Source organism: Meleagris gallopavo, chromosome 4 (genome assembly GCF_000146605.3).
Source record: "Meleagris gallopavo isolate NT-WF06-2002-E0010 breed Aviagen turkey brand Nicholas breeding stock chromosome 4, Turkey_5.1, whole genome shotgun sequence".
Classification (NCBI taxonomy): domain Eukaryota; kingdom Metazoa; phylum Chordata; class Aves; order Galliformes; family Phasianidae; genus Meleagris; species Meleagris gallopavo.
In genome coordinates this window covers 38,019,505-38,034,573 of record NC_015014.2, presented here as the reverse complement: position 1 = coordinate 38,034,573, position 15,069 = coordinate 38,019,505, and the positions used below count along the sequence as shown (strand labels likewise).

The 15,069-nt window shown below is 41.8% G+C and overlaps 1 protein-coding gene across 1 annotated transcript in view; it reads left to right on the top strand.

Annotated features, from left to right (window-relative positions):
• Positions 1 to 15,069, top strand: part of UNC5C (unc-5 netrin receptor C) — a 132,947-nt gene that overhangs the window by 78,076 nt on the left and 39,802 nt on the right. Inside the window, exons 5-7 of the mRNA XM_031553273.1 lie at positions 10,844 to 11,024; positions 12,481 to 12,648; positions 13,917 to 14,081. Coding sequence (XP_031409133.1) covers positions 10,844 to 11,024; positions 12,481 to 12,648; positions 13,917 to 14,081 — 514 coding nt within the window. The remainder of the gene's footprint in view (positions 1 to 10,843; positions 11,025 to 12,480; positions 12,649 to 13,916; positions 14,082 to 15,069) is intronic.

Sequence of the window (15,069 nt, the reverse complement as noted above, 5' to 3'; positions counted from 1 at the left end):
GGTGTTTTGCCCCATCAGCTGGTACTTGGATGTCCTAACTCAAGCCTGATCTGTGGCTAATGGAGCAGGGAATAAGGGCTTAGCATGATGAATGGATGGCAATGGAGAGCTGGCTGCCTGCTGCTGGTAGATAAGATTGATCTGGAGCTGATTAATGACTTTGGAGGCAATTATGATGTCTTGCTGGGCAGAGCTACAGGTGATGTGGTTTCAGATTTTTTTTTCCCTTTCAAATATCCTAGTTATTTCTGACATCCAAGCAACATATAAGTGGTGGGGTGTACTAATACCAGCCTATTATCCTTCCCTTCCCTTTTATAGAAAATGTCATTTCAGTTTTTGAGAGAAGCACCTTCCCAGCTCACCAAGATATTTTAATTCCATCACGCGTTTGTGCACACACTTGAGTATGCACCAGTGTAGCTAGCTGGGTACACAAGGATGTACTGTGGTTCAGGTGAAGCAGCACGTACTGGCAAGCAGGGGATGCATCTGCATAGGAATTCATCTTCATGGGCTTATCTGTTTTTATGTTCGTTGTTTTTTTTGCTGACATTTAAGTATTAGAGAGTGGGTAGCCTTCCACCCACTTGGCAGGAGGAAACTTTCTCTTCACCAAAATCTGCGCCCCCCAGCCACAGCAGGTATCTCTGCCTACATGCAGCTGGGGCTTCAGCCAAAAATGGCTCCAGGCTCTTTGCTCACAGCAGGGGGGTCCCTGAGTCACAGGGTGGCTCTGTAGTCCTAAGTCTGCTGTTGATGTTCAGTGAAAAATTCATATTATTAATGAGGATAATTCCCCTATCTGAATTCTCTTCAGTCTCCCTCTGCCATACAGAGAGGGAACTGCTGCCAATTTGCGTTAAGATAAGCTGTCATGGCTAAGTAGCAAAGCAGTTGTTCCTCAGCACTGATGACTGATTTCTCAGGAGACCAAGCTTAAAATGTTACTTCCCTATATTACGCAAAGTTTAATTATTTTTGTGGAAAAGTGTCCACAAACATCTGAGGGAACAATTAGAATAGGTTTCTCCTGTTTCCATTTTCCCTAGATTGTTTTCTTTCTCCTTTACAATACCCAAAACTGTACACAGCATTTAGGTCTGCTGAACCTGCTTAGTCAGTTGGCTTTCCCCAAGAACATTTTAGCAATTTTTTAATATATATTTTTTTCCATTTCTGATGCATCTTTACATCAAATCAGTATGCTGTCATGCCTTGATGAGTATTTGAAATAGGATAGGTTGTTCTGGAGGTGCAGATACTAACAGAGAACTTCATTAACTGAAACTGAGATTGGTCATGACGAGTGGTTTATTTGAGCATGATGTTACAAGCACCTTTGAAATTTGAGCAATCAGCCCGGCTATTTCCGTAGAAAGGTCTGTAAAGCCCCAGTCAGGTGGCCAGGCCTGGATTTAACATGACATGTGGAAGGGGAGCTCTCTCTGCACTTATAAACATTCTGCATCAGCCATTAGCACTTGTAATTGCTGTTCTTAAGTCAATTATACCTGTCCTCCTTCCAATGAGCTGCTGTAAAGGCAAAAAAAAAAAAAAGACAAACAACAAAGATGCCTCAGTAGCCTTGTCTGCTTCCTAATACAAGGAACTGAGCTCTGAAAAGATCCTCTGCAAGTTGTTCTCGTAATAATTGCACTACTTGTATCCTGACTCACTCCGTCAGTAGCAGACTCCTGACTCTACATTGGCTCCAAGTCTTATTTGTACCATGGTCAGGGCAGACACCAATTAACACCTGGCAGCCTCAGAAATCATACACTCCCCATCTGACATTGAAGAGAACTGTTCTCGATGTTGTATTTTTTTTTTCTATCTTCTGGCACTTGAAGTCAGGAGGAGATCAAACACCCAGATTGGACAGCCGCCTAATACAGACTCTTTGTAGATTCTTTCCAACACTATTAAAAGTACAAAGACCTGAACACTAATGAATATGAATATCTTAATATGACACTTTATTACAGCCACTTGGTGAAGCTGGTAAGATAAATTTTAAAAAATACCAAGATGAAAGGTAACTTGGTAGGTTGAAGGATTACATGATTATTTTAATTTAGAGATGAATTAATTCTATGTTTATGACTTCCTTTATTTGTTCAGAGGATTTTCTGATAGTACAGGTAACTATGAAAGCACGTGGGAGAAGGCAGGCAGCAAACCAAGGCTTTTTGTACACTGAGTGGTTTAATTTCAAGTACAGTAGGTAACACCATTGCTGTAGTATTAGCAAGTTAGCAGTATTTCCAAATGTTTCGGTGAGAATGTACCTTGGACTCTCCCCACTCTGGGCACTGTGTTCTGTTTTTTTTGTTTTTTCAACTTCCTCCCTTTTGAAGTGGTCACTGGATTTAGCAACAAAATGGGAAGAAAGGCTTACACTGTGAAACTGTATGAAATACTCATTCAGTCAGACATCATGCTGGAATCCAGAGTCCGCAAGTCTTCCACTTGATTTTTCTCTTTTTTCTTTTAATTCTGTCCCTTAATTTTGTTTTTCTCTTAATATTTCTAAGTAGCGGGAATAAGCATGCTTAGGGATAAATACTTTTCTCTTTTTTGTAGCTAGGGTATTTAGTCTTGTAATTCTCTGCATATTTAATTGCAATTAACTGCATTGATCTCTTGCAGATCAATGCAGGAGCAGATATTATTATTATTGAAAAGCTGAACCACATAGTAGCATTCAGCTGTTCCACAGGGCAAGAAGGACAAAGGTCGAGATGGGCAGCAAAGCTTTTAAAACAGCACTTACCAAGCCATCAGCCCCTGCTAGGACATGATGAGCATTAGAGTAGACTCAGATCACAGCTACTGAAATGAAACCTCAAGATCCTCTTAGAAGAAAAATAGAAGAAGGCGTGTTAAAATACACCAATCTCATGGCCTGAGGTCAAATCAAATAAAAGGTCGAATCAAAGCACATCTTGCTTGTTCACTTGGGATGAAGTAAGAAGCAGGGGGTTGGTTGGTCACTAGGAAAATCAGATCAGCTGCTGTGTCCATATACCTCTATCCAGCATCTGTGCCACTGCTCCATAGCGTGTAACTCCCATCCTAGCATTATAGCCAGTACCAAGTTGAACCAACCCACAGGCTCTGAAACACCTGTGGAAATGTTTTGGCTTTTCCTATATGTGACCCAGATGAGCAGGCACGGATACACTGAGGTTTCCACATAGAGCTGGGGAGTAAAGGGGCAAATTCACGTGTTCCTACCATTATTATTATTATCATAAATTAAAAAAAAAAAAAGAAAATTTTAAAAAAAAGCCTACCCTTGACCTGTGCTTTGCCTTGGTTGGAAGGAATGGGACAAGACAGTGAGATAGTGAGATAAACAGTCTCACCTTATCATCAGAAGCTGGTGCTGTTGCTCAGCACTGCTGGACTTCAGGCAACTCCAGCTTCCTGGTCTCATCCCAAATAACCATTTCTGCTTCACTCTGTTTTGTGCATGCATTTTTTCAAGCTTAATCTGAGAAGCAAATAAGGATCCCATTCTGCTGCATTCCAGCATTAATGGCAGAACTATTAGCAATTAATTCCCTAGGTCTTTTAACATGTTCTTTTGAAAAATGCCAGCATCATATTGCACATGATAAAATATAGTCCGAGACAGAGTCACATCAAATTAGGTCAGTGAAATAGGATATAGATCAAAGCATCAATGAGATGTAAGATTGGTTAATATGCCATAAGCTGCTAGATGAACTTTTGCATAGAAATGTGTGATTTGCTGCACCTTCAACAGGGGGATAATTGCTTCTTTAATTATAATTGAAGTGTTTCACAGAGGAGTTTAACTGGAGACCAGGATGCAGTGTATAGTTTAATGACTCAGCTGAGTTTGAGACATGACGTGGTATTCATGTCTTCAATTAGGAATTAGGGTAAGGAGCAAAGTGTCCCTCTGTAAAAAGGCAAAACAGCGTCTTTTAGCAAGTCAAGATGACTATGGCACATAATTCATTCCACTCCTGTTGCATGGGCAGAAGCAGCTGGAAGGTAGGGATTTCTCCAAGTAGGCAGCGTCAGGTAGCTGCTCTATCTAATTGATTATTGATACAACTGCTGTTTGTTTTGTTTCATGAGAACTGCTCATGCTTTGCTGCAGTTATCCCTTAATTTGAAGTTCATGTGTATGCATTTCCATGGAGGTGAGCATTATGGAGACAGTGTTTTATATTCCCAGACAGAAAGTGAGCTTTAAGAGAAGGGAGAGAAGCAATTTGTGGGCACAAATACTGATCAACTGAGAAATGGCACTATCTTTTGCAGTGCCTTGCATCACATAGCAGACTTATTTACCCAGAGCTTCAAGGGTGGGCAGGTTCATGTCCGTATGTCAGTGTTGAAGATACAGCAGCCTGATACCCACCTTGCCTGCAGGGGGGAGCAGGGAGATGAATAAAGCTCTTTGGTACAAAAGAACCCTACTTTATCACTGCTGCTCCAAGGACTGTCCATTCATTTTGCCCTGGAGAGCCATTGGATAAGGTCTAGCAGTGCAGGACTGTCCTTCAGATGTACAGGATAAACCTTCCCATAATAGTCACTGTGTGGTCCTGTACATTTCCACTCCTTCTTCACCCAAATCTATTGTTGGATAGCACTCTTCTGAGAAGCAAGAGTTAAGTTATAGCCTCTTCCTTGACAATAGGCTTGCATGTTGGTCTTGTGCTACCCTAGGAAATACGCTGACTATGAGGTTGTATATTTGTTTGTTTATATTTACCTTAGATACATATTTGGAAGATATGCAGTGTAGGAGTTTTTAGCAACATTTTTTGTGAAGCAGATCACAAAAGATTTTGAATTCTCCCCTTAGAGAAGATAGCTCACATCCTGGAGAGACTATTCTGCACACCTACAAGGTCCACAAGTCCTACTTTGATACTAACAGATTTTAGCTCCTTACAGACTTCATAGTGCCAGATGTGCAAGTGTTACCTCTGACAGGAGTTTGTGGAGCTTGAGCTCTCCTCAGCATTCACAGTCACCCAACAATAACATTTGCCTAGGTCAGTTCTTGTGGCAGTAGCTTCTTCGAACTTAGTGTTCACATTAAGCATGAAGAATGTTAATTTAATAGAGCGGTTTCCAAAATTTGCTTTGTTATCATTCAAGAGTCATTTGATCAAGTTTTGCTGGGTTTTGCTCAGGAATTTCTAAGTGCTTCTAGAGCTGATGGTCCTCTATCATTAACATGTCCAACCTGGACAGAACCCTAAATACCTTTAAAATCAATTGGGGAAGTTGTACATATGGTAACTTCAGGGAGGACAGAAAGAGAGCTGTCCTCAAGGAGTGCCCTCATCCCCAACATCTTTTTTCCTTGTTGAATTTAATGATCCAGAAAAACCTATAATTCCATCTATCTGTCCATCTGCCCATCCCTAGTGTATTCGAAGAACTACAGACTTCACATAAGCAACCTGTTTAAAGCTGTTTCCAAACTTTGGGAATTGTGGACCCAAGCTGTGCATGTGGTGTTAGAAATACCAACCAACATGAATAGGCTGTGAGTCATCTGTCCCTAAACTCTCTTTGCAGCAGGAAACAGAACACAGCACCTCCTGGGTGTCACAGGGTGGCCACCGCCATCATTTTCAGTTAATGATGCCATGATCTTTATTTGAATTTGCAGGTCCGTGAAAGAAAGTTTTCCATCTGCAATTACTTGAACCTTGGAAGTTTCCTTGTTGAGGCTTTGCTTCCCCATTGTGCACAAAGCAAAGCTGTAATAGGGCCAGTGACATCCAGCAGCTGTACATACACTCTGTATAGATTTTAGTGTTCAAGCAGCAAGCTAGATATATGTGCAATTAAGGAAGCGTTTCCACAGCAGGAACGCAAATTCCCCTTATTGGCAGCAGAAGCAAAGAACAACTGAATAAAATGTCACTGCAGTTCTCATTTGCTGTCTCATTCTCAATCTGTGTTCTGCACTCTCTCACGGCTGTAATCTCAGCCTCTTTGGAAAGAAATTTTTTTAACCTTAAACCAACTAGCATGCAAAGAACAGCATCCTCCTGTTGCTGGGATGAAAGCATACATCTGAGAGCAAGTCCAAAAAGTAACAAGTAACATTCTTCAAAGAGATACTCAGATCTCAATATACCTGAAATAGCTGTTGGCTCAATAGCCTGTATGAAAACTGCTAGTTCCCTCTGTCTCACTTGGACACCTTGCATTGTGTCCAAATCAGTGGTTAGCTTCACAAATGTTTTATTGGTCCTGTGACATATAAAGAACACAGCTTGGAACACTGTTGTGGCTGGGAGATGAGATTGAATGTGATCCTGCTGTTTAGCAAGCCATAGGGAAGGCAGGTTCACAATCATCTTTCGTTCCGGGTTCCTCACTCATCTTTTATTGAGGCAACTCTCTCACTGCTCCCAGCTGCTTGCAGCTTGTTTGTTCTGTCGGTCTGTGCCTAGAGATTTTACCTATGCCTAGAGGGGCAGAAGATGTACTGCTGGCGTTGGCAGGTGCTCCGTGTTCTGAAGATGGGCCTGGGGCAGGCTGTTGCAGGGTAGTGAAGGATCTAGGGCCTGCACCCTGCTGGATTTTCTTGAGATCGCTAGGGGAACAACCAGAGGAATCCACATGCCTTTTGCATTCCGTATTTCTCTTAGAGCAGCTGTGCTTCTGCTCTACCGGCTTCTAAAACAGTCACGCATACAAAAGTGTGCCAAGAGATTTAAGTATCTGATAATGTTAGTAACTTGGCGTAGCTAAATTTGTGTCAGCAATTAGCTTCCATAATAGGTTATCCAGCATATGTAATCACTTGTGTGATTTACATCCTCTGTGCTCATTTAGCCTGCACAGGAGCCTGGCCAGGCTTTGCATGCTGTTGGATCTCCCTAAACTGTGTTATTTCAGGCTGCTGAAGCATCCTGCAGTGGGACAGGGCTATCCTTAACCCATAGGTACCACCATCCTGGTGGCTGCAGGCTTCCTGCTCTCACCAATGGTCTTGCTTCTTATGTCGAATGGCATGTGGCAGGTTCCCTCTGTTAATTAGAACAAATGTGCCAATTATGTTAATGTATCTCTCGATACCAATCAGTGAATAATTAGAGTCAACACATCTGTCTCTCACCAGGGAGCAGGATGGCAGCACAGACACTACAAAGTACACTGCTCTGAATTACAGCCACATTGGGTTGTGTGTCCTCAGCTGCTCACAGGGACAGTTGGGTCTTATGGCAGGCTGGGAGGTACCTTCTGAGCAGCTGCAGGGACTGTGAGCTCATCTGCTGCGCTCACTCCTCTGCTTACAGACATCTAAAGTAAAATTACCTGAGCTGGGAAACTGGAAATAGAGATAAGAATTTCATTCTGGCTTTGTTCTGAAGGGCTGATGTTTATGGAAGCTGGGTGAGCGTTGTTATTTTCTGTAGCTGGCATGTCCAGGATTGAACACTTAAACACCCTTCATGACAGTATTGTGGCTGATTAAATGTTTGCTGTTATGATGAAGGAAAACTTATGCTCAGGCCTGTTCTATACCATTGCACAGCTATCCATGCATTTATGAGTAATAGTTGGAGAGATGTGTCATGTTTAATTGAATAGACAGATTTAGATCATAGAATCATAGAATGGTTTAGGTTGGAAGGGATCTTTAACATCATCTAGTTCCAGCCCCCTGCTAAAGGCAGGGACACCACCTACTATACCAGGTTGCCCAAAGTCTCATCCAGCCTGACCTTGAAAGCTTCCAGGGAAGGGGCATCCACAACCTCACTGGACAATCTGTTCCAGTGTCTCACCACCCTCACAGTAAAAATTTTCTTCCTAATATCTAGTCTAAATCTACCATTTTCCATTTTAAAACCATTTCCTCTCATCCTGCTGCTTCATGCCCTTATAAAAGTTCCTCCCCAGCTTTGCTGTAGACCCCCTTCAGGTCTGGAGATATCCTTTAAAGAATCTTTGTGACTATACCCAGCAAATGCATACACTCAATATCTAGGAATAGCAAGCATTTCCTGCAGAAATGTCTTCTCCAGAGAAGACATTGAAAAACAAAGTCACAAGGGATTGGTTTAGCTTGACTCTGAAGATGGACGTCTTGTGGATCTCAGAATGCCCATGGGCATCTCACTTCACCTCTGCCTGCTCACCTGGTAGAGCGCAGGTCTGTGGCACAAAGTGAGAGGGCTACACCCCGGGGAATAACATGGCGTCACAAGAGAGTGTTGCTTTTAATTTCAATAATAACAGCTTGCACACTTGTCATTCACAAATCACACTGTCTCACTTCACTTTGCTCTCTTTTGTGTTTGACACCCAATCAGTTTATATGTACATGAAAACAGCCCTGCTTTCCATAGATCTGCTTACCTCGCAACTCAAACTCCTCTTGGCAGGAGTGCTGAGCACTGCAGCCAGTGGGTGAGTAGCTTCAGAAAAAAAAAAAATAGGCTGTTAGAAACTGAAAATATATACTAACTGAATTCTTATTTACATGTTGTAATGTGCTTTAATTAGTTAACATTTATACAAGGACTGAAGGAGAAAACACAAGAGCTAATTACTGCAGGAGCAGCATGCTCTTTTCTGCATTGCTCTTTATACTAATGGTTAAAATGTGGAAGGAGGAAGCATCCCTTCTCTTGTCTCAGATATTTTCTCTTCAGTTCCTCCCTTCAGATTTGTGATACTTTGCTGTGTGAACAGACTCATTACATCATTAAAACCCAGATATCAACACAAGAATGAGTTGGATTATGTTCAAGAAGTACCTAGTAAAAGAGATGAGATTTAGATATGCACACACAGTACGAATGTACTGGCAAAGCTGATTTTTCAGAAGAAAAATAAATCCTGTGGTTCTGCAAGCTTAATGTTTTATTGTTAGCAAATTCTGTAAGCCATTAGGTGAAGAGGATCTTTTTCCCAGCTGATTTGACAAAGAGCTAGAGGCAGTATACTCAATTATGTAGAGCCTCTTTTTTTTCTCATATTGGCAACTCTTATTTTCATATCCTCTCCAGTTTTCTTGCAGGGATGAAAGGGAATTTAATGCTCATAGCTTTAATTTTGTCTAATCAGCTGAGACTCAAGCTGAATATGCATGTGTGTGCTTTTTTGGGGGAGAGTGTTGCAGAGTGCTGGTATTTATCGAGTACAGAGCTCCTGGCGAGGAGGGCTGGTGCACATACTTACATAGCTATACCAGGAAAATTATTGACGGAGCCTCAGATCATGATACAAGTGTAGTCCTGTCCTCACTGATGTCCCAATTTTCTCAATGTGCAGATCACAGAAAAAGTAGTGGTGGGTCTGAAGGTGGTGGGGTACACAGCTCTGGCACTGCGTGTAGCATCTTTTAGAGTCCAAACACTCCATCCCAGAAATAGAGTAGGACTGAAAAAACAGAAAGATGCTTGATTTGAGTGAGAGATGGGGGTTAAGTAGCAACCTTCTGCAGGAGGAGAGGTGAGCTGCTGGCTGGTTTTTCAGTCTGGGTTGCATGCAGACTTGACCTGCATGTGGGGAAGGAGCCAGAGATTGCTACTGACTGAACAAGAGTCTGTCCATCTTGATTATACTTGATGGCCATTGGGATTCAGGAAAAGAAGAACAATTTCAATCATCCTGGCAAGCAAAACCAGGTTATGACCAAGAGTTTGTGTCTTCCATGGCAGATAAAACATGAACGCTGCAGTGATAGAAACATAGCTTTCAAAGATTTATGTCTTTTTATTTCTCACCCATTTCTATCAATTTCTGCAGGACTTCTAGCATCACTTATTTTGGGATGGTTTCAGAATATGTGGCTGTCGAGCAGCGCATCAAAGTGGTGTTTGAGAGAGCAGGCCTTGGCAGATAGCACCTCTTGGGCCCAGCAGGCTGATTGTGTTTATGTTTTTCTTCCTTTCATTAACTCTGGGCACAAGCTGAAATGATCCAGAGACACGAAGGCCCTGCTTTGATCCATCCAGGTCCCCAGTCCCTTCCTTCAGAGCACACTCAGTTCAAAGGAAAACAAGCTACTAGTTTTTCAGCCAAATTACATAAGGGTGGCTCACAGCTGGGATATAATAGGGTGTTTCTTTGGGAAGGCAATAAAGGGAACATTGTCTGGATTAAAAATCACATATAAAAATATTTTTTTGTGTAACCAAGGAAATTACGCTTTATTAAAGTGAAATACAGCTTACATAAAGAAAAGGGAAATCTAAGCACCAATGTAGTCTTTTTGAGCTCCTATTTCCTTGGTAACTGTCTCTGTTTCATTTAACCCTGACTATAGCAGAACAATAACAGGCACATATGCGTGAGTGCATGTATACTAGATAATTTTGGGCTGTTTGCAATCTATCTGTTACGTGGCCTCACCATGTTACAACTTGTGCGGATATATACAAGGTTACTGACTACTAGATGAGATGTACAAAGAATGGGTGAGAGGCTTGGGCTTTTTTAGGTTTCTGGTGTAAGGGAATGTTCTGCATGTAGATAGACACCTTAGTTATCCTATTCCATATCCCATGCCTTGTGCTCTGAAAGCACACACAGCGGCTGGCCGACTCTGAAAATATATTAATATTTTGAAGGCAAGCCATTCAGTGAGAGTAATGTTGGAGATAGTGAGCCTGAAGTTAAAGGTAGATGTCAACATTACTCTTCCATACTCCTGACATGGTACTGCCTTCCAGTTGGCAGTGTGCACCAGGTGAGTCCTTTCTAGTGTGCTTCATAACTCTCTCAGAGATGGGCAAGACCATGGCAGATTTTGTGCCCACTGTGGTGTGACCAGCGCTGATTCAGTTTTTCCCCTCCTGCCCTTTGAATCCTTCAGGTGGAGTGGCTGAAGAATGAAGAGGTGATTGATCCTGTGGAAGACCGAAATTTTTATATCACCATTGATCACAATCTGATCATCAAGCAAGCCCGGCTTTCTGACACAGCCAACTACACTTGTGTTGCCAAAAACATTGTGGCCAAAAGGAAAAGCACTACAGCAACTGTGATCGTCTATGGTAAGTGATGCCTTTTCGTGCTGCACAGGGGAGGGAGGCTTCTAGAAATATAACATGTTTGTATGCAACTCTTACTGCTGCTAGCAATCAAATTGCTACATGGAGGCTTCCTCCAGCATCACACCTTGCTTTCTACCCATACATTTCATTCTCTCTCTGATGCTTTTCAGAAATAAGAGTGAAACTAAAATGAAACCTGTGCTTCCATGTACTGGTAAGAGTGTCTGTTCAACAGAATCACCCATCTACTTATCCCTCTTCTAATCAACCTATTTTTGATGCCTATTACCAAAGCATACTCTGATGTCAAATTCGCAAAGCACTCTATGGCTTCAATTCATAGGAACACAACCTGGCTTAGAAATAAATATAAGGGGAATAGGAAGTATTGAATAGCATTATTCTACACAACAGTCCTGATCTGATATTGAGGTTGACCCTCCTTTGGCCAGCCCAGTTTTTCTACTGGGGTCTCTTCTAGCCTGTCCTGTTCTCCCCCACAGCCTGAGTCTCTGCCCCAGTAAGCCATCGCTACAATGCTTCCCAAGCTCGGGTATCCTACAGAACAAAACCTGATCTGATAGCACGCCAGCTGACTATCCTGGTGTTCCTTACAATCAGTTTAATTATAGGATAGACAAGTGGGAAGAAATCCCTATGATTATCCCTAATATTCATTTCATATTCAGTCTAGCAGTTAGATTTAATTGTAAGCAGTTGCTTCCCTGAAGTTACAATGAGGGCCTTTTAGCTCAGATTTTATAGAAAAACAGCTGAATTGAGTTGATTAGCAGTGTTTGTGATATTGAGAGGTGGACCTTGCAAAAGCACTGTGTTTTGTAACTGTGGTGAATGCAAAAGCATAGACATATAGGCATGCTTGAACTCCTCCTCATTTATATACGGTGTTTTTTTGAACAGCAAAGTGAAGAACGTATGTAGAGGAGCAGCCACTTGTGTGGGTTTTGGTATTAGATCCCCCTTAAGGGATATTTGGGAGCTGGGGAATTTAAACAGTTGGTATGTTATCCATACCCTGATGATGCCATTAATACATAGAGCGGCACAGTTCCCTCTCCATCCACATCATTCTTCTATCTAAACCAGAAGCTGAGACAGGTGGAAAAGAGTGGGCATAAACATCTTCCCAAGGATAAATATCTTCCCAAAGTCCAAAATAAAAAATAGTGTAAGCTCACTCTGAACAGCTTAAATATTTGTCATGGACATTCATACGCACCAGCTGTTTCTACATTGAGGTGAGTGGAGTTGCCCTGACACCCCAAAATCAGCTTCTGGAAAAGAAAGAGAAATCATCACTTCCAACTCTTCCTGTTGAAAGCATGAGAGTGTCTCAGTGTTTGTAGATGATGGATAAATCCAAGAAAGAAGTGCAGTGCGAGTTATCTCCAGGATAGCTTTCGTGCAGCGTCATGCTCTTCCTCTTACTTTCCAGTGAATGGAGGCTGGTCTACCTGGACTGAGTGGTCGATGTGCAACAGCCGCTGTGGGAGAGGCTTCCAGAAGCGCACAAGGACTTGCACTAACCCTGCCCCACTCAATGGGGGGGCTTTCTGCGAGGGGCAAAACGTTCAGAAAATAGCTTGCACCACCCTGTGTCCAGGTACGGTATGAACAGCATATAGCTCTCAATGCCTGCTTTTTTTCTGGCACCAGTCATTCCAGGAGAAGGCCGCTAGTCACAGAAGCTTCCTTCTCTTTATTAATAAGTCTAGTATTTCAGTGAATGAATAGGAAATTGTGTTATGTAAGTAGATAAAATAGTGCACACATTACATCAAGCAGCAAGGGATTTGGTCCCACTTTTGCACACAGCTTGCGACCTTGTCTCAGCCTTAATAATTCAGGGGATTTGGAGAACGCTCAGAGCTTCAGACAGTGGGAGATAAAGCCTGAAAGCTCTGGAAGAGGACAGGAATTTGAGTCCACAAAGTGACTGTGATGTAAATAAATTTGTAGTGTCTGTTCAGTCCAGCTGTCACAGCAAGTGCGTTATTTGAGACATGTGGAGAGTGGATGCCAAATTTCAGGCATATTTACCTGACTTCAAATACAATACCTTTAAAAGGTATTTAAATGCAAACTTATGAAAATTACAAAATTGTTTTAGGAGACACAGGGTAGTTTGCGGCCTTTCCATGACAACATTCTGCCATCTGTCCTACTGCCTAGTACTGTCCTATGTTGGCTGCACCACTGAAATTAGTGTTGGTGTCACCTTCAATTTAGGAAGCTTCACCATCCAAGACTGAGTCATAGGAGTGGGTCAAAGGAACTCAAATGAGCAAAAATCTCACCTTTTCTCATTATTTCAAGTTGCAGACTACTATCTCAAGCTCTGTTACTGGAATAATTTAGTTATTAGTTCATTCACTGTTTCACATTTTGCTTTTGAAAATCATTTGTGGGATTTTGAAAGGTGCTAAATGCATTCCTGATTCTATTCGTGTGAAATATATCAGTGCCTTTAAATTATTCTTTTAATATCAAATATTTAAAATTAAATATCTTCATTCTAGAGAAGAGCTTCTGGCCAAGTTTAATTTTAACCTCTGTGTTTAAAAAAAAAAAAAAAAAAAATCACAGATTGCCAACTTGCACACTTTGAGCATAGATAAACTGCTGACACGTTTCTAAAAAAAGGAGAGGAAGAGCAAAAATGATGCTGGGACAGAAATAGGACTTTTAAAAATACAGGCTGGTTCATTTCCTTGATTCACGTGTTGGCATGGCTTGGAGTCCTTCTTCCTTGCTAGGATAACTAAAAATTCCAGGTAGAGTTATCTCCAAAAGATCAATGCTTTGGCTTGGTCCCACATATCCCTTTGCGTACCTGTTCCCCTAACACCTTGTGTCTTCTCCTTGTCTCAGTTGATGGCAAATGGACATCCTGGAGCAAGTGGTCCACTTGTGGCACAGAGTGTACCCACTGGCGCCGGAGGGAGTGCACAGCCCCAGCCCCAAAGAATGGAGGCAAGGACTGCGATGGATTGGTGCTACAGTCCAAGAACTGCACCGACGGGCTCTGCATGCAGGGTAAGTGCTGCTGCATCAGCTCTGGGGTCCAGGAAAGATGAAGTCATAGAAAACCCTGCTAAAGATCTTGTCATCATATATCTCCTGACAGCTGTTACCTATACAACCTTCATATAACTTACGCAGTAGTGTCATGAAGGTCTGCTCTAGTACTGAGATCTGTTCAGTCTGTGTCTGTCCATGCCGTGGTCCTGTCTTAGGGACTAATAAGACTGAGGTGAAAGCGAGAGTAGGCTTGTGCTGTGATTCTGACTTTTTTACAAGCAATGTCTTCTATGTCTTTCTCATCCATTCTTAAAAATGAAGTCTTCTCCATTCTGCTGGTATGTTGAAACTTCTCTTTGCATTTTGGTAGAATAACCTGAGTACAATAACCTCTCTCCTGAAGAGTACGAGACACTTCTTCCTTCTTCTCTGTTGAGCCTCAGCTCTTCGTTGCCCAAAAAGCTGAGGCAGTGACCATCCAGTATCAACGTGTCCAGATCATAATATGCTTAGAGTTTTCTAATGAAAAAAGAGTCAGGAATTTTTATTCTCTCTGATAGATGACTAGTGACTGAAATAGCCCCAATGCCACATAAGTAACACCACTAAACTAATAGGTCTACTTCCTGTGTAGGAAGAAAGGATACATCCCCTCTACAGAAGAGCTCTTTACTATCAGTTTATATTTAGACAGGTGCATGTCATCTTTGTGTATGTGCATAAAGAGAGCCATTTAAGCAGAAATCTGGTAGAAGAATAGATATAATAGTACAGCAGAATAAAAGCCCTATAGGGATCTCATTTATTCTGTTGATGGTATATTGCATTTTATTTGTGAAAGTGGATGCTGAGTATAAAGCAGAAGCCCTCAGTGGGAGAGAATGTGAGGTTATTGTGAATCTTGCTCTGCTTCATATATATGTATATAAAAAATGGTAATGAAAAATATTCAGTCACATATTGACCCACTTGGCTCCAGGGGCCATGATCATCCTTCAGTGCT